A 25,528-nucleotide genomic window follows, 5' to 3' on the forward strand; every position below is an offset into this window, starting at 1 on the left:
ACCGCAGTCTCTCCAATATGCAGTGGTGGGTGCTGCTTCCTCCTCCTCCGTGGTTCAACAATCATCTCCTTTGTTTTACTAACATTTATGGAGAGATTGTTGTCCTGAAACCACTTCACAAGGCAAGGCACCTCCCTCCTGTATGTTGACTGATCACCCCCAGATATCAGTCCAATGACTGTGGTATCATCAGCAAACTTGATGATGCTGGTGTTAATCTGGGAGGTCACGCAGTCATGGGTGTAAAGTGTGTAGAGCATGGGACTAGGGTTGGGTACCGAAACCCGGTTCCAATAGGGAACCGGTTCCGACGTAAACGGTAGTAACGAGACCGAATAAGAACGAAACTTTCGGTGCCTGACTTTTTTTACCGCCCCCTATAAAACATCTCCGGCACGAATATCCAATAATAAAACATCTCCAGTTAACCAGCAGAGCATTCATTTAGTTCGTTTGTTAAATAAGAGACGATCTAGCGCTGAAATGTGTTTTTTAAATCAAGTTATCAAAGTGCGCTGATACAGTGTTTTCTCTTGTGGCTCGCGCACACCGCACTGTCTTCACTCGGACACGCGCTTCAATACGTTGCGGAGACTCTCTATTCGTTCCGGTGAAATCACAAAATATAATGCACACAAACGTGTCCCTGCTTGATATACAACCACTGATGAGCATAATCGGCTTTGATGAGAAAAAAAAAAACTGTACGAATGCGGATTAGAACCCAAAACCTGACACACTTGACGAAAGTTCAAGTTCAGCTGCCAGTGTCGTGGTGGAGATGGTAAGTCTAGTATTTTAATGCCAACTACAAATCTTGCATATCAAGTATGAAGTATATCAAGTATATTTATATGAGGCTATACTGTGTGTGTTAAATATTTCTGCTCAGTGTCAGATATTTCTCTGCTTTAAAGTAAAAGTCATAATATGAGAAGACAAAATTTTGATCTTAACTTAAGTGTTTTAGGCTACATCAGTAGCCTATTAAATGGCGCAATTTTTCATTTAATCAGAAATCAGAAAATCTTTAAAGATTTAAGTTAATATTGTGTCCAGTTTGGACACACACACACACAGGTATTATTTTTTTGATAAAGTGTGTGCGGTTTCGTTTTCTTAAGTACCGGTTCAAGAACCGTTTAAGCACCGAAACCGTTTAAAAAAATACAGAGTAGGTACTGGCATCGGATAAAACCCAACCAATACCCAACCCTACATGGGACTCAGTACACAACCCTGCGGAGTTCCTGTGTTTACAGTTATTGTGCTGGATGTGTGGTTGCCCATTCTAACAGACTGGGGTCTGCCTGTTAGAAAGGTCAGGACCCAGTTACAGAGGGTGGGTGGCACACCAAGGTTATCACCGTGTTAAACGCTGAACTGAAATCGATGAACAGCAGTTGAACAAAGCTGTCCCTGCTCTCTAGGTGCGTGAGGGCTGTGTGTATTGTTGTGCTGACGGCCTCCTCTGTAGACCTGTTCTGTCTGTACGCGAACTGGCGAGGGTCCAGAGTGTCCGGTACAATCGTCTGCATGTAGCTCACGACGATTCTCTCGAAGCATTTCATAACTATAGGAGTCATTGCAATGGGCCGGTAGTCGTTAAGACAGATTGCTTTATCCTTTTTTGGCAGTGGTATGATGATGGTTATCTTAAGGCAGGTGGGAATTGAGGTTTGTGGGAGGGACAGGTTGAATATGTCCACAAAGACATCTGCTAGCATCCATGCGCAGGTTTTGAGTGCTCGTCCAGGAATGTTGTCCAGGCCGGCTACCTTCCGGGGGTTTATTTTCCTCAGAGTCTTTGTCACATCTGCAGATGCGATTATGAATGGTTGGTTCAGCTTGCTCCCACCGGCCAATTCTCTCCCCAGTGGCTCGGTGTTGAGGGCATCAAAGCAGGCATAGAATTCATTAAACTGTCAGTGATCTTACCCCTGCTTCTGCCTTTGTGGCCTATGATACTTTCTAATCCCTGTCACATGTGTTGGGTATCCGCGGTGGTGTAGTGACCCTCTAGTTTCAGTCTGTATTGTCTTTTGGCGGTCATATCTGGCATTACCTGAGACAAATGCCTTGGAGCAAGCATGCAGCATGTTTGACCTCGCAGTTTATCCATGGTTTCTGGTTGGGATATGTCTGGATTTGTTAAAATGTTGTCGATGCAGATGCTAATGTAGCTAGTTACCACTGAAGTGTATTCATCCAGATCAACAGTACAGTTCAAAGTGCAAGTTTTTGAAAATTATACCGTTATCGTCTCCATGTAAACTACAAAAACGCGAATTTGTGAAAACGGTGCCATCATGTGAAAGCATATTACGTGTTTGGTCAATAGGCGTGTAGTGTTTCTTTACAAAATAGGCGATGTGCCAACTATTGGCCTGGCAGCAGAATACATTTTTTGCGAAAGTTTTTGCAGATCCGTGTGGACGGGGATCGTTTTGACAATGTTGTCATCTGTATACGAAAAACGCAAGGGAAAACCATTTTCCTTTTTTGTACATCGTTGTCGTGTAAACGTACCCTAAATCAGGGGTGTCCAATCCTGTTCCTAGAGATCTACTTACCTGCAGAGTTCAGATCCAACCCTGATCCAACACACCTGTCTGTAATTATCAAGTGCTCCTGAAGATCTTAATTAGCTGGGTCAGGTGTGTTGGATCAGGGTGTGAGCTGAACTTTACAGGACGGTAGGTCTCTGGGAACAGGATTGGGCGCCCCTGATCTAAATCAATGACATTCATCATTTTTAGTGTGGGTTCAAATACTTTTTTGGGGCCAATGTATGTTTCAGTTACAAATAAGTTATTTTAAATCGTCTACTAAGCTCAGCGATAACCACTAATTCATATCCGTTTCAACATTCACAGAATAGCATGCCAAATTCTATTGTTTTTAATTTTATTTTGAATGCTAACTCTTACACACACACATATTGTAATATTGTAAACTGAAATTGAATTCTGTCCCTTGTTCCAATTTCCTCATATTTCCAATCTTCAGGGGTGAAAACATGATAAAACTAGAGGCTAATTATGAGAAAAATCGCTGTCATTTTGCCAGATTTCAACAGCAACCTGTTGTTGTATTTGGGAATGTGGGAACTGTTTCTTGATTTCTCTTGAACTTTCTCTATTGGTTTAATAACATATGGCTTCAAGTTCTCTTCCTGAGTCTCTGAATGTGTCAATTACACCTGACACAAAGTTTATATAAACCGTTCCCATACACTCAAACTCACACATACATACACACTTACCTGTATCGGTATGATTCAGAATTGTGACCGTTCTCTGGGCTAAATTCACAATGCGGTCCACTTTAAACATGCGCATATCTTCCTCATCCAGTGCAATGTCTCCAAGATAAGCCACTGCAACAAACATAAAGAGCGTTTTTAATTTCAAAAGCAATGATTATATAGATGATACATTTTTTAAGCAATGATTATGGCAAAAATTGGTTTCAAATCAAATAAATGAATCAAAAATTGTGTGTTTGTGTGAGCGTACAGCTTTGGAGTGGTTCTTTGGGCCTTGCGCTCTTATGTCTGTGTTGAGAGTGTTCGGGTCATGGAGTTTGGATCCTGACACTTCGGTCTAGTCTTAGTTTAGGTTCACTGTCGGGGTCCTAACATCTATGCTCCGTGCACTTATGGCTGTCTTGCTTTCTGTTTGGGAACCAATGCCAGATGAGGGTATTATACGCCTTTTGTTTGTTTCTGTGTGCCATGTGCTCTTCTGTCATTGGTTTATTCGTCCCACCTGCTCTCCCTCATTACCCTCCTCATTTCCTTCCCAATTTATACTCCTTGGGTGCTTCTCATATGTTATTTGTGCATCCTGGTTTCCTTTCCTCACGTCTCATCTCCACCCACCCAGCTAGGATGCAAGGAAAGAAAATGAGGACGGAAGAATCAAAGGAAACCTTATTTGTGCATTGGAATATTCTTGATCACTTAAAGCGAGATGTCCATCAAGATGGCTGAGTTCGATCTGTTTCCGGCTCACGGGCTGGAGGACAGAGGAGCATGGAAACGAGGAAGCATCAATTTGAGTATTGAGAAGCACCCCTTTTTTGTTCTCTGTCCTGTGCCAAATCATTGTCAATGTTCCTCGTGTGGGGACGCCTTGCCCATGTGTCGTATCAAGCTCCAGTCCAGCAAGTGTTGCCAAGTCCGTGGCTGGAACCGGTTTTGAATTGGAACACGATTTTTACCCCCTGCAATGAGATTTTTACCAAGGGACTCCCCTGGAACGTGACTGGGCCAGTTTTGGCTGTGATTGGCCTAGTTTTGATTAGCAATTGGGCAGGTTTTGTTGTGCAGACATGGAAACCCCGAGTCCTGCTGCCTGTTGCCCTGGGCTGCGTTTCCTAAAAGCATTGTAAGCCTAACTTGATCGTAGAACCATTAGTAGCAATTGTTCTGCGATCAACTTAGGCTTGCAATGCTTTTGGGAAACGCAGCCCAGGACTGTTTTTTCTCCCCATTGGGGAGGTTTAAGTTGTGTTTGGGTGATTTGGTTGATTAGTGGTAAGATCAATCACTAACCTCAAGTATCAACAACTGTAATGGTGATGCTTGCTTTACTAAACACAACTAATGAATGATGAATCAATCATTTGCACTTCAAATAATTAATTTTGCATGGTCTGAAAATGACAGTCTTTATACATCATTCAGATTATTTGTGCATTTATTTATGTGAGCTTACTCACGAGGTTTGAAGCGGATGGTGTGAAATCTAATTGATTGTGTACTTTGTAAAAAGGGCGCACAACTTCAAACAGTTATTTAAAAACAACCCCCTACAAGCGTGCAGGGTCCATCGAGCTGCTGATAGACACCTCGACATTTTTTAATGATCATCTACGATACCATTTATAGCTGGGGTCATCACTCGTGCCATGATAAATAAATCATCCCTCAAAAGAGAGCAGCTGATTAGCATTAGGAAGTTAAGCGAGCTATGATATCGACTGCACGCCTCTAATGATCTACACAACAGGACGCTGGTGACCTACATGGAAATAGATGCATTTGTAGAGTTTAATTAGCTCGTCGGGGACTAATTGCATCTTTAGTAGCGTTGCCACTTTGATTGGGCTTGAGACTCAACAGAATCTTCAGATTCAAGGGCAGCTAATTAACACAAATGTGTGCGATGATGGAATAAATGAATTATAATTGAATGGAAACATATTCTTCAGATAAGGGGCATTTATATTTTCTCCCTGAAGTCCACTTTTAAATGCGTTCACACCAGGGGTTTTGTAGGAGAGTCTGATTGTCATTAGAGTTCAGTCTGTTTGGTTGGTCTGAAAGCGTTTTTCTGAATTCGAGCGCACACCAATGAAGCACGACACAATCCCCCTGAAAACCCCCCATAGTCCTTCAGATGCCACTCCCAAAAATGATGAAATATGATGCCTTCCTAAAATATAAGTCAACTATAAATTGTTATGTATAGAGACAAGAGCTGCATGATTAATCGTCAAAAGCTCGCAATCTCAATTCAAACGCACACGCGATCTTATTCATAAATGACAACGATTCACCTATGTATATTAAACCTTTAACAAGTACGATCAAAGTGAACATTAAAATTTGTGTTGATGCTGCCACTAGTATCATTATTTCAGTCTTACAATAATTCATATTGTCAGAGAAGTACTATAGTCCGGATATAAATAGTGATGTCTAAGGTAGCGATCAAAATAGAGCAAAAATCACCTTTTGAAAGTATAACTTGACGCTTCAAATAACGATTGTATCGATTAAATCGTTACACCAGTAGGTGGCGACAAGTGACTGTTAAAAATGTATTTGTCATTGAATCATTCAAAAAATTCAATTAAAAAAAATGCTGATTTATCTAGTAATGAAACAAGTGAAGTCTTTATGAATTGTCAGTGAATTGTACATTCAAACTGATTCAAAAAATAATAATAATTTTAAATAATTAAATATTTTTTGCAGCAATAAACATTTTGTCCGAACCTCTAGTAAATTAAATGTTTTTTTTTTTTTTATTCTATTTAATACATAAATGTTAATATTCACTTTCAATTCAGTTAACATTGTATCTTTTTAACTATTTGAGTTGTTAAAGAAACGATTCAATTCAATAAACTGATTCCAATTTTTTAGAGCATTTTCCAGCCCACAATAAATATTCTTTAAAGCAGTTTTACAGAGAACATACCCAGTGAGTAAGCTAAGGGTGACAGTATATCTGCCAGTTAAAAGCACTGAGAAAAACACACGAAGCCTTTCGAAACATTGAATGGTTTTCCAGAACTGCTCAAGATCATGCATGCACATGATTACACTACTGTTTAAATTAAGTTAGGGGTCAGTAAGATTTATGAAGCAGCACAACAGTTTTTAACATTGATAATAATCAGAAATGTTTCTTGAGTAGCAAATCAGCATATAAGAAGGATCATGTGACACTGAAGACTGGAATAATGATGCTGAAAATTCAGCTTTGATCACAGGAATAAATTAGAAGTAGGTTAACCCTTATTAAATCTTACCAAGGAACCATGATCTCTGCCATGGTACGTGTCTAAACACCCAAGGTATTTCAATGGTATCATGTCTAAAAGAAATGTGTATCTGTGTCATAATCGCAGTAATGTATATTTCAAATACTGCACTGTATCTTGTTTGGGCAAGAAAACGCTACACACCGTTTAGTTAGCCAACACCTGGAAAGTAGCACACATTCTTTTACTTAATGAGGGTTGAAAAAAAGAAATTACCGAAGAGAAAGCCTTTACGAGACTCATAACACAGGCTACTATATGAAAAGTGTTGTGGCAGCGACAGAGAGTGTGTGTGTGTGTGTGTGTAGAGAGAGAGGCCTGAGGCTGTTTTTTTTAAAGCCTATGAACATTAGCATGTTTGCAAGATTTACCGTCTATTCCAGGAGGCAGTTAGTAAAGATGTAGGGCACATGAAGTGTGTGTCTGTGTGTGTGTGAGAGAGAGACGGATCAAACAGACTCCAGTCACCTCATAACCCAGCCTGAGGCAGGAGGTCAGTGGGACAGACAGACCTGAAGCTTTCTGCACCGCACAATGAAGCAATTATTCGTTCACCAAACACTCTGCTGCCACTGTTGTCGTATCAGAGCATTTTGATATTTTATTTATTGGTGTCACACACATAACACTCACAAGCAACTCAAGCTTGCCAAGCTATGATCTGCTAAAACCTTATTCTAACCCAGTTTCCAAAGACAAGTAGGTCTGAATTTCTGTCCACAAAATAAATGTCATTTAGAAAATATAAATTTGATATAAGTTTGGGGACGGCAATATTTTTTTAAATACATTAATACTTTTATTCAACAAGGATGCATTAAATTGATAAAAAAAAAGTTATAGTAAAGACTTATATAATGTTACAAATAATTTATATTTTATTTATATGCTGTTATTTGGAACTTTCTATTTATCAAAGTATCCTGACAATAAATGTATCAAAAAAAAAATATATATATATATATATGAAGAAGCACAACTGTTTTCAACATTGATAATAAGAAGAAATGTTTCTTGAGCATCAGATCATCATACTATAATGATTTCTGCAGGATCATGTGACACTGAAGACTGGAGTATTCATGCTGAAAATTCAGCTTTGATGACAGGAATACATTACTTTTTTATATATATTTCAATAGAAAACAGTTCTTTTAAATTGTAATAATATTTCACAATATTACTGTTTGCTGTGGATTTGATCAAATAAACGCAGCCTTGATGAGCATAAGAGACGACTTTAAAAACTTTTGAACAGTAATATATGTGGAGAGGGATTTTGGACCAATGAAAATCATAGTGGGCGTGGCTAACCAGAGCAACACAAGAAATAGAAACCAAACAAAATTAATTCAATGTTCTGTTGCTCTTTGCTTGTTACTAATGCTTAGGAAAAAAGCTCAGATTTACACAGAAAAAAATATTACATAGTTATTTAACTATAGTCATGCTATGCTTTAAAAAAAAAGTTAGGTACAAAGTACAAAAAGAAGCTAGCTATTTAAGGGGAGATTGAATAAATTAAATTGTATGTACTGTTTATCTCGTACAATACTGATGAGGCAATGATGTAAGACAACTAGAATAAAAAACAACAACAACAACTGCATAGTAATAAACAGCAGTAGGCTATTTAATGTAACATTAAACATTAATACAAATGTAAAAAAAAAAAAAAAAAAGCCAAATCTTGATAACGTGTTTTTACATTGCTTTAACTCATCAAAATAAGTTAAGCAATTTTAACTTCTTTTTTTAAGTTATTCAAGATTTTTTAAGTCAGTTTAATGTAATTTAAGTTGAAATGACTTAAACATCCAAGTTGATTGAACTTAAAAATTGAAAGCAGCAACTTAGTTTACAGTGTATTGAGTGTCACTGACTCGAATGACTGCATGAGTCATTTTTAAAGGGATAGTTCACCCAAAAATGTAAATATTTACTCTCAAGTTGTTCCAAACCAATATGAGTTTCTGGTTACACTTTATTTTAAGGTGTCATTGTCATATAGTTAAGTACTGAGTAATAATAATTAACAACATGTACTTACTATAGGGTTAGGATTAGGATTTGTTTGAGGGTTAATTTACTCTTATTACTATGGTAAGAACATGTAACCTATGTAACAAGGACACTGTAAAATAAAGTGTTACCGAGTTTCCTTCTCCTGTTGAACACAAAAGAAGATATTTTGAAGAATATACAATTGACGGTAACCATTGACTTCCACTGAGTGGAAAAAGAAATACTAGGGCAGCCAATGGCTACCGTCAACTGTATATTCTTCGAAATATCTTATTTTGTGTTCAACAGAAGAAAGAAACTAATACAGGTTTGGAACAACTTGAGAGTGAGTAAATGATGAGAGAATTAAATTTTTGGATGAACCATCCCTTTAAGGACAGAGCACTCAATCTGTATCAAGCTGAAGTATCACATTGCTGTCTGCACTCCCATTGGCTCTTGTCAAAGTTCAAATGTGCTCAACTTTGTCATGACATTTACTCATTTCCACAGAAAAGAAATGACTTCTGCTCATCATGTACAAACCACAGTCAATGTTAACACTCCTTTAGAACATTCAAGTGTTAGAGAACGTGACATAAACATCTAAGAAGCATTTTGTTCGTATAAACTGGTACCTGTTAGAAACAGTATTTAAATGTGATTTCATTCTCTCCTGAGCTCTCTAGGTCTGCAGACACACTTCACTGAACTCTGATCTAAAAACAGAACTAAAAACAGTTGACAGAGCTGAAATGATAGGGTTTTACTTCTCAAAGTCCACATCCACACAGACGACCACAGGCCATGAGAAGCGAAGAGAATCCAGAGAAAACAGCTGCGAGAACAACAGTTCCACTGTATCGTAAATTGTAAAACTAATCTTCTCATCGCGATGTCCTCACTAGTGCCACGCTACATACAGGACAGCCTGTTATTATGTCATGAAATTACTCTTATGAGCAGGTTCATTTTAAATCAAAAATACATAAAAAAATGTCCTGCCATACATTTGTTCATGCTGAATAATCCTTTCACTCGATAACAGATATTATGGAAATAAAAAGGATTTCAAACCCTATTTTTTAGACTATTGGCAAATTATTATTTTCTCTTAAATTTAGTATAATAGTATAAATATTTACTTGAAATATGAATACAATTCAGATATAATTCAGATAAATAATCTTAGATGTGCTTAAAAAAACTATATTGTTAATGAGGCAGGACATAATACACTTAAAATCAACTTAAACAGGTCTCAATATTTTATGCAATTTTAGATATGCAAATCTTATGCAAGTTTTTAAGATAATATTAGATTTTTGGCCTTACATTATGTTGTGTCCTTAACTACTATGTAAAAACATTTAAATTAATAATTTGATCAAATGCAATTATTGTGTAAAGACATGTTTTTACATTTTTTAAGGTTTTCACTTTATTTTAAGATGTCCTTGGTACAGTGTAATTATACATTTATGTACCTATTAATTAACTGCATATGCTTATTATAGGGTTAGGGTTAGGGTTAGGATTAAGTTTGGTTTAGGTTTAGTTGAATGTGTGTATAATTTATAGTTATTACTATAGTAACTACATGTAACATGTGTAATAAGGGCACTGTAAAATAAAGTGTAACAAAAAAAACACCTGCATGTAATGACATCTATTATTACACTGTTGACCTTTGACCCTTAACAGCCTTACTAAACAGTGTGTACGTGTTTCAGCAAGTGTTTTGCAACAAGTACATTGTACCTAACCATTATTTTTTATGCAAGTACAAAGTAGTTATTGAAACCTTATATAAAGAGTGACTAGATATGTACTGGAAAACAAGAAAACGCTGGCACTATTCTCTCTCTCTCTCTCTCATATATGAGAGTAATTCTAGCAAATGACTTTATGTGAGGCTGCACTCTACCAAAAACAAAGGTGTAAATTCTCCCTGACAAGACCAGACAAGCTCAGAAGACAGATCTGGAGGAACATGCCAAGAACAAAAGATCCTCTCGCTAACCCTAACATCCCACACACACACACAGGTACATCTTTCTTTGCGAGGACATTCATTGACACAATGCAATCTCTAGCTTCTTACCCTAACCATGCCCATCACAACTAAATTCCTAACCCAAACCCTTACCCTAAACCTAACTATAACTGTATCCCTAAAACCAAGTCTTGACCCTCAAACAGGCCTTTAAAGGGCTCTCAGATGTGAGGACCGGCCAAAATGTCCGCACTTTACTCTCTTTGTCCTCACTTCACTGGTCTAAAACTCAAACTGGTCCTCGCAAAGATAGTTGTGCAAGTACACACACACGCACAGATAAAAGAGTTTGGATGAAAGAGAAGGACAGCGAGTGATTACGCCATATAGCGTGGCATTAATAAAGCAGGCTGTAAAAGAGTGTGAGATCTCCAAATGGTTTCAAAACATGTTCTAATAAGATCCAGCTAGCAGATGTCAGGGAACACATGGAGACGCTCCAGAGACGAGGACGCAGGCAGAAGTCGTTCACTCTTTACTGTGTGAAATGATGATTCGTTCTCATCTGGCAATCACAAACACACAAACATGACCGAGATTGTCCCATCCTGATCAGCGCTGAGAAAGTCACAGGTACCCACGTAACAATGCCAACGTGCTGCTTCACTAATGGTTTACGCATTAATCATTTATCACATTGAAACAATCATATTTACAAGATGAGCATTTGTTATTTAATGGAATAACCTCTGATCCCAAAATTACTTTGGATGTTAAAATATCCTGACACCTCAGCCTACTCTCCCTGTTTGTCTAAAATAAAAATGTTATTTACTAATGTCATATATGAAGAGTTCAGATGCAAAAGCCTGTAAGTGCCGTCTGAAATTTTCTTCTAGAATGATCATTTTTATCAAGCTCGTATATTTAAGGTCAGTAATTTCACTTAAATGTTATTTTCATTGCCATTTAAGTGAAATTAATGAACTTAAATATACGAGCTTGATAAAAATGATCATTCTAGAAGAAAATTTCAGATGGCACTTTACATTCACTATGTAAATTTTTTAAGAATTTTACACATTATACATTTTGACTGTTGCATGAGAATCAGAAATGGAATCAGAATTAAAGAAGCAGAATTACTTTGGATGTTTAAATAAGTTCTGGCAATATATCTGGCGAACAGGTCAAATGTATCCTCCCAATCTGTCTAAAATTACAATTACAATACCAACAACAATATTAAATACGTTATTAAAACCGTGTGAGACACATCACTGTCTATGTGTATTCAGTTAAATTAAATTTGATTGTTTCCTTAAAATTGTCTGATTATTTATAAAAGTAATAGCAAATTACTGATTTTTATCAGGATTCTTTGATGAATAGAAAGTTTAAAAGAACAGCATTTATTTATTTTGTAACATTATAAATGTCTTCATTGTCACTTTTAAACAATTTAATTCATATTTGCAAAAAAAAAAAAAAAAAAACGTACTGACGTCAAACTTTTGAACAGTAATGTCCATTCACACATATGATATATTATATGCTAGATACAGAGAATACATAAATCATTAATATACACGTCCTGGCCAAAAAGGTTGCTGTTTGGATTTAAATAGGCAAATGATTAAGAGTCTATGACTGGATCATTATTGCAGTGATTATTATGTTTCTAGCATGTGAAATTTTTGTCAGCAATTCTTCTAACCCTAATTGATGGAGTGTGTAGCTTTTCATTTCTTAAACAACCATGTGTGAAGACACATCATGGCCATATTCCAGGATGACAATGTCAAGATTCATCAGGCTCAGATTGTGAAAGAATGGTTGTGAGGATCATGAAGAATCATTTTCACACATGAATCGGCTCCTCAGAGTCCAGAGCTTAAATTCACTTAAAGTCTTTGGGATGTGCTGGAGGAGACTTTACAGAGAGCTGGACTCTTGCATTGACAATACAAGATCCTGACGAAAAACTGATGCACCTCTTGATGGAAATAACATCATGGGACCTATTTTAACGATCTGAAACGCAAGTATCAAGCGCGAAACGCAAGTAACTTTGTGGGCGGGTCTTGGGCGCTGTTGCTATTATACCGGCGGGATAAATGACTCTTGCGCCCGACGCAAATCTAAAATGGGTTGGTCTGAAGTAGCTTCATTATTCATAGGTGTGGTTTGGGCGTAATGTGAAATAAACCAATCAGAGCGACATCTCACATTCCCTTTAAGAGCAGGCGTGCTTGTTCCATGGCGGTTTGCTATTATAACGGCGGATTTGCCAGGAGCGGTTCACAGCCGAGGAGACCGACGTTCTCGTCAGGGCCGTACAACACAGAGAAGTGATGTTGGGGATGGAGAAATACACCCAAATTAACTTCGGTTAAACAGGCGTATGATAATTTGGGTAAATGTGTAAGCTAGAAGTATGCTTTTATAATAAACTGTCTGTCTGTCTGTCTGTCTGTCTGTCTGTCTATCTGTCTGTCTATCTATCTATCTATCTATCTATCGTAATAATGTATGATTTGCAAAAATGAAAACTGCTGCGTCTGTGTAGATGAGAGAATCGAAGTGTATGCACGTTGTGCACACGCTACATTGATTATGGCCAAGCATGCGCCCTTAAAATAGCATATAATAACATGCGCAACGCGCGACTGACTTTAAACTATTATTTTTTGGTCAGTGGCGGAATTGTTTTCTAAACCTGCAAAATAGCATGAGGGAACGTTTGCGCCGGAACACGCCTCCTCTTTGCACTGAACCGCCCCCGGGAGCGCAAGTGTATTTCTTAGTTAACCGACGTGCGTCTGTGGAGGGAAAAGTTTGCTGTGCGCGGGTGCAAAATAGGAATGATACATGCGTCTGTGTACAAAGTCAATTACGCTGGGTGCAAGATAGGGCCCCATAACACTTAACACAACAAAGAACTTCAAACATATAACATGCTTGAAACACAATAATCACTGAAATAATGATCCAATTATAGACTCTTAAGCAATTGCCCATTTAAATCCAAACAGCAACTGTTTTTTATAATAAGATGTTTTTAAGACTATTCAAGTGCATTAAGGTTTATAAAGAAACCCAAAACAACTGTACGAGAAAAAGCCGACAGAAAACCCAAACAAACAGTTGCTAGGCCACCACCTTCATAAACCTGGACTCCAAAGGCACCAACGCCACCAATGCCAGCGCCACAGTCTCAAGAGAGAATGCCAGCGACACATGGCACAAACAGACTCCTCCAGTCCAATAGAGATCCTGAATTCAACCCTCCCGAGTGAGGGACGCAATGCTCCATATCTCTACAAGCCCTTTAATCTAGCGTGTAATTGTGCCCCATCAGATGCCAAAACTGGCGAGAACAAGTGCAGCCCAACCTCCCTTGTTTCATTTCATTTCGAAGCATTTTATCCGTGTGTCCTTGGGGGGATTCCCGTTTTAATCCTCTCTGTCTCTCTAGCTCGAACTCCTCACCGACGAAATCACAATCCTCATGCTTTCTACACGCCGAAATGAAAAAAGAGCTTATCGGAGCGCGAGGCCTAAACAGTCACAGAATCTCATCGCAGGCTTTGCGTTACAAATCTGGAACACAATGGCCATGAACTAATGAACTTCAGCGGATGTGCCGAAACAGGGTCTATAAATGACACTGAGAAAAGATGTGGCGTATTTGATGAAGTGGAAGAAAGGAGTGCGGTGACAGATTGGGGTTTGCAGTTGGTCTTTATCCAGACACATTCGTTACAGAGACACTCACCAGCTGCAGAAGAACTTCAGAAGCCACTGCATGATCTTGATTTAACATTTCAACCTAAAAAAGAATAATTATCGATGCGACTTTGTAGGGTTCAAACTACCAGGATATGTGAGTGTCATGTTGATTTTGGCCTTTAAATGTGCTCTCAGTACTTTTTTTTTGTTTATGTTGTGCTGGCTGATATAACAATCATCTTGGACTATACTGACACCTAGTGGCGTGGATGACGCATCACACAAAAGCAAGCAGTTTATATTGCTCTAATGTTCAAAAGTGTACAATTTTGTTATGTTTTTGAAAGAGGTCTCTTCTGCTCACACAAGGCGCATTTATTTGATCAAAATAGAGTAAAACAGTAATATTATGTATTAAATATTAAAATTTACAGTAATTGTTTTCTATTTGAAGGCTGAATTTTCAGCATCATTACTCCAGTCTTCAGTGTCACATGATCCTTCAGAAATCACTCTGCTCAAGAAACATTTCTTTTTCATTTCAAGTCCAAATGATGAATATATCAGTCTAAAACTGACAATAAGGAAGTTTAATTTTCCATTTAGGAAGAACTCAATATGCGCAAGGCCTTTTAATCATCAACTCCCGCGCATAATTCATTGCCCGTATGCAGTAATACGCAATTATGACTGTCACTCACACTCTCCACCACCCATGAGAGATATTTGTTGTTGAGACAGAGAGTAAAAGCAATTAAAGAAGCTTTACTGTAGATGCATTCGGTTTGAACGCTTAGACTTGATACTTTTAAATGAGCTGCGACACCAGGTCCAGCTGGGTAACTCTTTCTCTCACGTGTTTTTCATTGCCTGACCCTCTCCACAATCACCTTGGCTCCAAATACAACAGCACTTTCATTAACAAAAGCCAGTTTGGCACCCATTTCACCTAGACTGGTTTCTATTCAAAGCCCTGACGGGATAACATGTGAGGTCTAGACAGGTCTTAAAGTTACCACCCACAATACCAGAGATTTTAGCCTTTCAGCATCTTTGAGGTAAACGGTGGGAAAGTCTAGCCTAGGGGTCTTAAGGCAGACGCATGTTAGACTACAAGCCCACTGCGAATGATAATACCTGTCATGGCTACTACTGTGAAACCTCCTGAAGTGTTAACGCACTATTCACATTCATGAAGACTGCTCTGTTCCCGGTTTAACTTACTGTCTTCTTTAGGGGTGTATATATATATATATATATATATATATATATGGCAAAATACGTTTTAAAAAGTTGCACTACTTTTTTTTACTATATATCTTTTTTTTTTACTTTACTTTACTTTATTACAAAACCATTATATTAAAAATTGTAGGTTTAATTGTTAATATTATATTAATTAGTTTATATATATATAAACTTTTTTTTTTTTTATGTAGGTTGGTTATTGGCCTGTTATAAGTTATATATTTTTTATTCAAATGATAAAAAAAAAAAAACATTTTGGACTGGAAATGTATGGAAATATTTGTGATGATTTTTTTTATGCAGTAAAAATATTGTTTTACAGTACCATGAATTTTATTTTTAATAAAGTGAAGTAAAAGTTTATTTTTACACAAAAGTTAAAAAAATAAGTAAAAGTAGATTCATTGTGGTAATGAACATTTGGGGAGGGAAATAAGCCATAATGGTGTTAACTAAATAAATAAAGCAAAAAACTTAAAGGTTCTAGATAGGCTTTATTTTCTTTAATGTAAAAGAATATTTTTTTGATTTTGAGGTGATTTGTGATCTGGACACGGACCAGTGAGATTCACCCAGATAGTCAAATGTCCAGAGAAATGTTGTTGATTTAGACTAGAGTGTTGAGGAAATATTTACAAGCATGTGCAAATCCAATAATAAACGAACATTTCCCTGGAGGAAATGGCATCTCTTTTCTTGTAAGACAAACAAATTTCTTCTCTGGACAGACCCAGATGGTGTAAAGCATTAGTGTTAGGATCGTGAGGATGAGGGAATCTTGTAAACACCGCAGCCCCTTCACTCGTCTCTCCTGCAAAAACACTTCCAGCTGTTCTTCCTTAGCAAATGCTTACCTTGACATTTCCTGACACTGCAATTTGGATATCAGGCTACAGAAGCCCACGCGACTACAGCGTTTGAGATGGCTAATCATAGTTTGTGTTCCTGACTAGACTCCAGCCGTGGACTGGGGAATGGGCTTTATTCCCTAACAAGCTGTGTTGCCTTCAGGGATTGTCAGAGGGAGGCCAGGGATGAAGAAAGTGCGACTGTTTTCAGACGGCTAGACTCTCAGACGGCCGGGGGGGAACGGTCGTTGACTTCAGAAGACACACGACCAAAGAGATGCCTGCCATTTGGAAAACAAACAGGTCGTTCATTGCACTCATAGTCCTTCTTGATCGGCATGTTAGTCGCATGTTTTCAGTATACTTTATCGTTCAAAAGTTTTGGGTCAGTAAAATGTAACACACCCCATACACATATGTATGACTAGTGTTTGGGAAAGTTACTCTGGTGGTTTTCTGTCATTTTTACCCGAAACATTTTACGTTAGGAATTTTTTACTTCATTGGAATGGTGTGAAACTTGGTAAATGTTTTGGCACTTGCTATGTGAACACAAGAACAAAATCATCGACATGATTCGAAAAGGTTAAATGGTCCTGTAAAAAATAGTCACACTTTTGCTCCTCGCGGTCAAAAATGACCACACTGGAAATGAATGGGAGACAAATTGTATCCAGTGAAAATTTTGGTACTGCGCACAAACAGAATCTTACTGAAATTTGGAACACAACTTGTTTAGATTTATGGCTTTGATTTTCTTGCAGTTTCAGAGTGAAACTGTCAAGTGTCGTCTTTGAAAAGAGATCAAACTTAAGTCTGAGCTCTAAAGCATTCAAGATTTACGACAGTTTAAGTTGGAAGTTTAGATTTCAGGTCTATGCTCAAAAAGTGAATAAATGGATTATAAATACAGCGTAAATATAATTTAGTATAAAAAAAATCCCCTATAAATACAAAATATTAAATAAAAAAGCATTATCAAACTAAAATATAGTACATTCATTTAATTTCATTAAAAAAAAAAAAATCTTTATTTACGCGAAGAGCACCAGAGGGTTAATAATAATGCATTACAACATTTCATTCTGGATTGCAGAAGAATAGGATGCAGGAGAGGAAAGTTCAACACAAATGTGATTTCTATATAAGTCATTTTTGCTTATTTGCATGATCGATTTGGATCATCAAAGGTCAGAAGCACAAACATTGGTTAATAAAGTGAGATTAAATACATAAAGTATATTTGTGTTATTTAACAGTTATTGCAGGTTTGCATAATATTCTGAGTTTGCATGTCCCTGTTTTTATCCATTTTGAGGAATACTGAATCTGTTTTTCTACAAGTGAGATGAGTAAATGCCAGCTCAAATTTAGTCTAGACCTACAATAAGGCACGTTCACACAGCACACACAATGCTTACTCCCGATTACTCCTGATTGACCAATAGGTTAAATTACTGATTGACCCGGTTACTCCCGGTTACGCCCGGTTACACCCGGTTACGCCTGGTTACGCCCGGTTACAACTGACTACACTCCCTCAACATTTCTCTCAACATGGGGACAGGAACGCTTTCAGTCAATAAATGGAAAAACAAAGTAACTTGCGTTACTTGTTTGAAAAAGTAGCCTAACTGTAAGTAAATATTTTGTTTTAAATTGAAAAATAATGCATTACTTTACTAGTTGATTACGTAACTCACATAGTTTTACTAAACTATTAGTACCCCAATATACAAGATCTACCCATACCAATGAAAAAAACACCCTGGGAAAAACAAAAATGACCCATAAGAACTTCTTTTGAGTAATTATTTGGTAATTATTTCAGCATATTCACCAGGTTGGGTCTGTGCACGTGCACAATTAAACACACACACAAACATGTGCGTGTCTGTGTTAAATGGAAACAGTTGCTGTAGGGTAGCAGGGGGTCAGAACAGTGGCTGCGGTCTGTCTAACCATAACAAACCAATTACTATCTACAAAGAGCTATTGATCCAACCATCAGCCAAACCGCCCTCGTTTTACACACCAATATTAATGACACCTGATGAGCGAAAACAGCAATTAATGTCTTCGAGGGCTGTATGACCAATTTTTGCATTAAATTTTCCTTTTTCATTGTATTCACTGCATCGTTTCGATCTGAATGTGTGAATAATGGCTCCTCCAACCATCCGAACACTTAACCACTCATCACATTTGCATTTTTAAACCTAGTAGCCTTAGTGCTCTCCAAACAGTTATGTGCATGTAAACAATCTACAGTTGAATGAACTGCAGTTTAAATACATGCCAAAGGTTACATTATATTTGTTTACCCTCCAAAGTCACCGCTAGATTGAAGGGATGAATTATTCTGAGCTACACAAACGTAGCAGAGGTGTCGGTAGCTTAGTGAGCAAATGAACACCCGCTTTTCATGGTCAGTTTGCCTTCTCATTATTGTGGCTAATTAGGTGTGAAAGAGATGATTGGACAGAGTACTCCCAAGGTTTTCTAAATGTTTCACACCAACAACAAAGCATATTGTTCCCTCTAATGCATCATACGAGGCTCATCTTTATTTAGAAGACAATGCGCACACTCTTGTGAGGCTAATTAGCTGAAACCTTCAGAGAATGTGGACAGACAAACTCCAGGGACAGGAACCACTAGTGCCCAAGTGCTAATAGTAATAGTGTTGTGGAAGCTACTTTGAAACGGTAGCTAGCCAAGCTAAAAGCTACAATGCGGTTTGCAACATGTGCTAACTAGAGTGAAGCTGTTTAAGGGACAATATCTTATCTATACAAAAGATTTTTTTTTAAATGTGTGGGAAGTTATACTTTGTAAAATGTGCTTGTAGCTTGGCTAGCTACAGTTTCGAAGCTACGCAAGTTCAAAGTTAAGCATTTTATGTTGTTAGCAACATGTAGTGTTGCTAAATACTTAAAAAAAAACAAAAATTGTTTGAGGGGCAATATCTTTTCAAATTTATAATTTAACTATATAATCTATTTTAAAAACTTGCGTGGGAAGCTATACTTTGAAACTGTAGCTAGCCTAGCTACAAGCTGATTTTACTCATTTAAATTATGAGTTGCGCATTTGACAGCTTCAGTTTCGCTCGCTAAACTGAACAGAGTGATTTCTCTCACTGACGGCCCTGACGCCGATTCAACATGCTGAGTCGGGAAAACTAACGCCGACCAGAGTGTGGGTCACAGCGCAAAAACTAACCCAAAAGACGCTCACCAACAGCAGCCCTTAAACAGCTGAACTATTGTAGTAAAAGTGTGCTTAAGATGGTACTAATCACTACTTCTAGTTAGTTAGCTACTCTACAACACTGTACAGATCCTAATAGTAGAACCTGTAGAAATGAAGGGCACATTAGAGTGGACTACAACGGTAGCGTACTGTAATGTTTACATGTGACGGCATAGATGTGTGGGAAGATATCTCCCTGACATGAACAAAACATTTCTCAAGCATAAAGCTCGGGCCGAGTGCTGAAATTTGTCGAAACCGAAATAAAAGTTGACCTGTGGCCCAGTGTTACAGAATGCCAATAAACACACAATGAAATCTGCTTACCGCACATTTAACACCCACAACGCTCTCAAGTCTGCTTAAACACTTCCCAGAGGAAAACATGCCTCACTCTTCAAATCACTTCATCACTCACTGCCTGCTCACATCAGTACGGCTCACAAAACACTCTTCACACACATATAAACATCCGTACATGCTCTCGCGCTCTGTATACACACACATGCTGAAGACATCTACAGGGCTCATGTTGTTTGTTAGATCTTGCTCAGCAAATGGAACTTGAACAAATGGAGTGCAAGGCCGGAGGTGGCGAACAGGCTCGTACTGGTGAATTATGTGATGAGCATCTTGAGATGGAAGTTTCTCTCCTTTTTTTCATATTCTCTACTCATTTGCTTGATAAGAAAATTGGAAGAGTGAGTGTTTATTGGCCAATTAATACGCTACCGGCCAGACTTATGTTTCTCGTGATATAAAAACTCTTTTAACTTCTTCTGGCACAATGCTAATTATTATCTCAAATGGTAAAAGTTCAAGAAAATGACAATAATATTATTCATGACTCAAAAATGTATATTAGAAAAAAAACACTATAATAAAATATACACTACAACAAACATTTTAAAAAAAGCATACGTTTAAACTAGTGCTGTCAAATCGATTAATCGCATCTAACATAAAAGTTTGTGTTTATATAATTTGTGTGTGTATGTATATATATAAACAAACTTTTATGTAAAATGGGATTAATCGCAATTAAACGATTTGCCAGCACTAGCTTAAACCTGGAAATAAACGCAATTTTCTAGAATTTTTCAAAGAATTGAAAGAACTTAACGCCTTATGGTGTAAATGAATGAGAAATATTTCAGATTCTGCACTGCACATATTCATGACTTTAAATTAAAAACATTAAATTAGAAAAGAGTGCAAAATAGACGCATTTTCACTAGGGGTGCAACGGTACAGATAGCCCACGGTACGGTCCGTACCTCGGTTTTTGGGCCACGGTCTCGGTTCGGTTTCGGTACATGTTTTGTGCAGAAAGAGACTGCTATTTCATCCCAAAAATATGTTTTATTTTTCTTATGAGCATAAACAGAATGTCACAGTAGGAAGAACATCAATGTATGGAATAAATTAACACACTAGTCTGTACTGAACAACACTAAGTAATACAACCTCTTCAACTATCACTTATATGAAATACAAAATGTAAACAAACACACTTCAAAATATTCAAGTGGATCCCAATTCCAAACCTTCATAACTGGTATATGAAGTGATCAATGTGGAAGAAAAAGTGCACTTTTACCTTTAACAAACATAAATTAGCTTGTGCTTTGAATAAAAAAAAGCAGAGCAAAATAATATAATGAAAAAATACTGCATTCAGGATACAAAGTGCAATGTTATTTACTCATCCACTATTGAGAGATTTTTGTGCAAAAAGATGAGTCTATCAACACTGTCTGGTGCAAGGCGAGACCGGTTGGCACTAACGATGTCCCAGCAGTGGAGAAAATTCTCAACTTTTCAGAATGCCGCAAGCGCACCGTAGGTCACGTGACAAGAACCAAACAGAGCGCAGCTGATAGTTGCTTTAGCAACGACAGACGCCTCCGGAGCGCAACCGCCCTAGCTAGCGCTTTGGAAAAAAGGAGAACGCGGCGCGCCTAGCGTTTTCTACGCGTTTTTAGGCGCGATATGTGAACGGCGCCTAAAGCAAAAACTAAAAGTATCAGCGCGAACTCAATGGCAAAACCGAAGTACCGCGGGACACGAGGGTAGATTGTCCCGTGCAGGGCTGACCGAACGGTCCGGTATTTTACCGTGTACCGTTGCATCCCTAATTTTCACAGACTTTTGGAGTTCACTGTACTTGGCAGAGGAGTTTTTTGCTGCAGGGCAATGGATTTAGATTGTTATAACTCATTCAGCAGAAAGTAGCATAGCTTATATATCCCATCTTGGGACAAGAGAAAAAGAAACAGGAAGCTGCTCCTTGGCTTAAAAGCACAGTGTCACAACATATACAGGTTCTTAGAAATGGCAGATGTATGAAAACCAGATGTCCTCCTCTTCCTCCTCCTCCGCATGATTGTTCCATGTTCTTACCTCTCTTGACCTTCTCTTATCTGAGTCAAATGTACAAACTCAAGCTGTGTGCTAACATTCAGCTGGCTTTGAAACACTCACGCTAGCATCGCTGGAAGGTTAAAACTAAAACCTAAAAGCAGTGACACACACACTCGTACATGAGGGCAAGTAAATGATGACAGAATTTAAAAAATTTGGTCAAATGTCCCTTAAATATCCCTACATATTTGTTAGCAGTTCAGCCGGTTTTAAAATGGCACAGCTTTTCCAGTAACAAGCTACCTTTTCTTTAAGATTATAGCCTGTCACACTGTATATTATATTATATTGCATAACCTTACAACAGAGCAAACTGAGGCATTCATCTATCTATCTCTCTCTCTCGTTAGTATTTGTTGTAATTGGTGCTTTTATTCTAATATACCGTAGTAAAAAACTTGAATAACAGCAATAATAATAAGATATTTTCATATATGTAAGAATTTTCATGTATTAAATCGCTTTTTGTATTGCCAATAGCCGTTTCCATCCACCTATTTTATGTGCATTTTGGGATATTGCTTCAAAAACTGCCAAGATGCACATCAATTCAAAAAATGTGCATAAAAAAAAAAAATATATATATATCTATTGAAACTGGTTTCCGTCACATAATAAAACATTTTAAAAGACAATTGCGACTTTTTATCTCAGATTTTCAAAAATATAAAGACTTTTTTTTTTAACGTGTTTAGGACATCTTTTCTCATAATTGTGAGATATAAACTTGCAATTGCCAGTTATAAAGTCCAATTCCTAGGGAAAAAAGTGACTTTTTTCCTCAGATATAAAGTCACAATTGTTTGTTATGAAGTCAGAATTGCGAGTTTATATCACACAATTCTGATAAAAAGTCGCAATTAGCTTTTTTATTTTTTATTCTGTGGCGGAAACAAGCTTCCATATATACCGCCTCCGAAAACAAGATAACGTTTATTGCGTTTCGTTTGCGCGCTCTGAGATGCAACATACAGTGGCTTCTCCGACTTGTCTTAGTGATATTTAGTCCCAGTTAATCAGGAAGTGACAATTTTGTTCTTACTGGATGGAAACGGTGCTTTATTCGCAAATGTTTCATGCGATATTGCACTTTGCGCATAAGTTAAATTCGCAGCTTCGGATGGAAACGAAGCTAATGTGTAAACAGCTTGTGATGAAACTTAAAAAACAAGACCTTCCCAGACTTCCTAGGTTGTCTATCCTGTAGACTGATTTTTATGTGAAGGACTCGGGATGAGTTTGCAGGGAAAATCCAAAGGATGTGACGGTTACACGCTCCGTTCAATGACACATGAAATGAATGCTTATACAATGTTCAGGATTATGGCGAAAGAGCCAATCTGTACTGTAATGCAATTGGATTAATTCAAACTATAGTCTGACATGATATAGTCAGGGTTCAGAGGTGCAGAAGGGTGATGTATGGTTCACGGTTTAGGTGCCAGAGGGGTCTGAATGTGCCACAGTCACATCAGCTGGCAGACAGACGCAGAAACCCACAGGACTGGGCCATGCTGGCATGCACTGAATGACCTACAGTCTGCAGGCACACTCACCTCATCTCATCTCAATCTCCTATATCTAGCCCTCATTTTCTGTGATCCTCACCCAGAGGGCAAGCGGGGGAGGAAAGAGAGGAAATCTTTGGCTCGGTTACAGTTATAAATGTCCATTGCACACCAGACGTGGCAGGTTCAGTGAACCAATTAGTGCAGACAGGAAACAACAGCATTAAGAGAGTTTGGGTGAATCCTGAAGCTTATGGGAAAGGTCTTACAAATTAAACTTTCTCATTTGTTGTCCCGAGGCCGGATTATGGAAATAATGTTGACAGACAAATGTTACGCAACACACACAGCTCTCCAATCCCTCTAGGAAAAAGACACTGCAGTCAGAGAGGCGTACAGTAATTGTGCGTGACTGCTTCTCATTCATTTTTCATTCCATAAACGGGAGAGTTTATCTAGATGAATGCTCCAAAAGTTCCCGGGAGGGTTTTCAGGTTAGAAATACAACCTTATATTTTTAAGCAGACAACTTCACTTTTCAAGTTCCAGAGATTCCTATAATACTGAGAGAGATTTTCCTTACAGTCGGGTCATGTGCATTTGTCACTATGTCCTGTAAAAGCCATAATTAAAGGGATAGTTCACCCAAAAATTAAAATTAGCCCATGATTTACTCACGGCCTACGCAAGTCGACTTACGCCAAAAGAATAACCCTTGACAATGTATTACGTAGGATGTAGGAGTATCGTAAGCTTTGATGCCTCTCGCGGTTCAAACAAACAGGGCTGGGCAACAGCGTTCGTCATTACGTTGTGCGTCAAGTTCAAGGGTTACTCTTTTGCCATAAAATGGCGTGAAAAACTCTTTCGTAAAAATCGTTGAGTATGGCCGTCTGCCGGAAGCTATTTATTTTAGACGATAAAGTTTTAAATATGGATATTTTCTTACACGAACGCATCGCTTCACTTCAGAAGGCCTTTATTAACCCATTCACTGCCATTATAAAGCTTGGAAGAGCCAGGACATTTTTTAATAGAACTCTGATTGTATTTGTCTGAAAGAAGAATGTCATATACACCTAGGATGGCTTGAGGGTGAGTAAATCATGGGCTAATTTAAATTTTTGGGTGAACTATGCCTTTAAGACCCAGTGTTTTAGCGTGTTTTAACTCATCATCACAAAGCACAAGCAAAAGAAGCAGCATGGATCAAAAAATCATTTTACTTGAGGGAATATTCCAGGTTCAACAGTTAAGCTCAATCAACAGCATTATATATTTTCTTAATTCTCTCCTTTCTATCCAGTTTTACAGTTTGGCTGCCATGACAATGTAACGCCTAAAACCCTTAAACTTTACAATTTGAATAATACACTTTTTAACAGAAATAGTCATGTTTTTTGTAGTTTTTAAATCTAAATCTAACATTCTTGAACATGGAGTATTCAAGGAAGTGTGTTTCTATGCCACTTACATCGCCAAACACAATTGGTTAGCCAAATAAAATAGCCCCGCCTCCAATTTCACGCCATTGGTTGAGCCAGTGTTGCTATGCTGGGCTGGTCGGGATGCTCAAACAAACAGCGCAATGTTTTAATAACAACAGAGAGCCACAGGTGCCTTACCAGTCGCTTGCTTAAAGTTGTGCATAATCAGTATAAGAGAGAGAATTTTGACATTGAAAATATTACATCACCATGAAGATATAGTGAGATGGTTTAAACACTCTATTCCACAAACGTGCCTAAAACTACTACATTTCACTCATTTTTCCAACAGACTGTTAAATTCTTTGGAATTATGCGGAATCACTTGAAAAGTCATTAAATAACCACCAATCCTCCCCACAGAAAAATGAGCCATGGGAGTGTATGATGTCACCAGCTGTGCATGTATGACAGTCTCTGCGCTCGGCCAGCGGCTCCAGCTGAACTGTCTGTGCTTGTGGTTTTCCG

The 25,528-nt window shown here is 37.9% G+C and overlaps 1 protein-coding gene across 1 annotated transcript in view; it reads right to left on the reverse strand.

The window, feature by feature from the left end:
- bmp1a (bone morphogenetic protein 1a) overlaps nucleotides 1-25,528 on the reverse strand; it is an 84,203-nt gene that overhangs the window by 52,664 nt on the left and 6,011 nt on the right. Inside the window, exon 2 of the mRNA XM_084389863.1 lies at nucleotides 3,266-3,379. Within this exon, the coding sequence (XP_084245989.1) occupies nucleotides 3,266-3,379 (114 nt within the window). The remainder of the gene's footprint in view (nucleotides 1-3,265; nucleotides 3,380-25,528) is intronic.

This window comes from Rutilus rutilus (genome assembly GCF_951802725.1).
Source record: "Rutilus rutilus genome assembly, chromosome: 19".
NCBI classification, from domain to species: Eukaryota; Metazoa; Chordata; class Actinopteri; order Cypriniformes; family Leuciscidae; genus Rutilus; species Rutilus rutilus.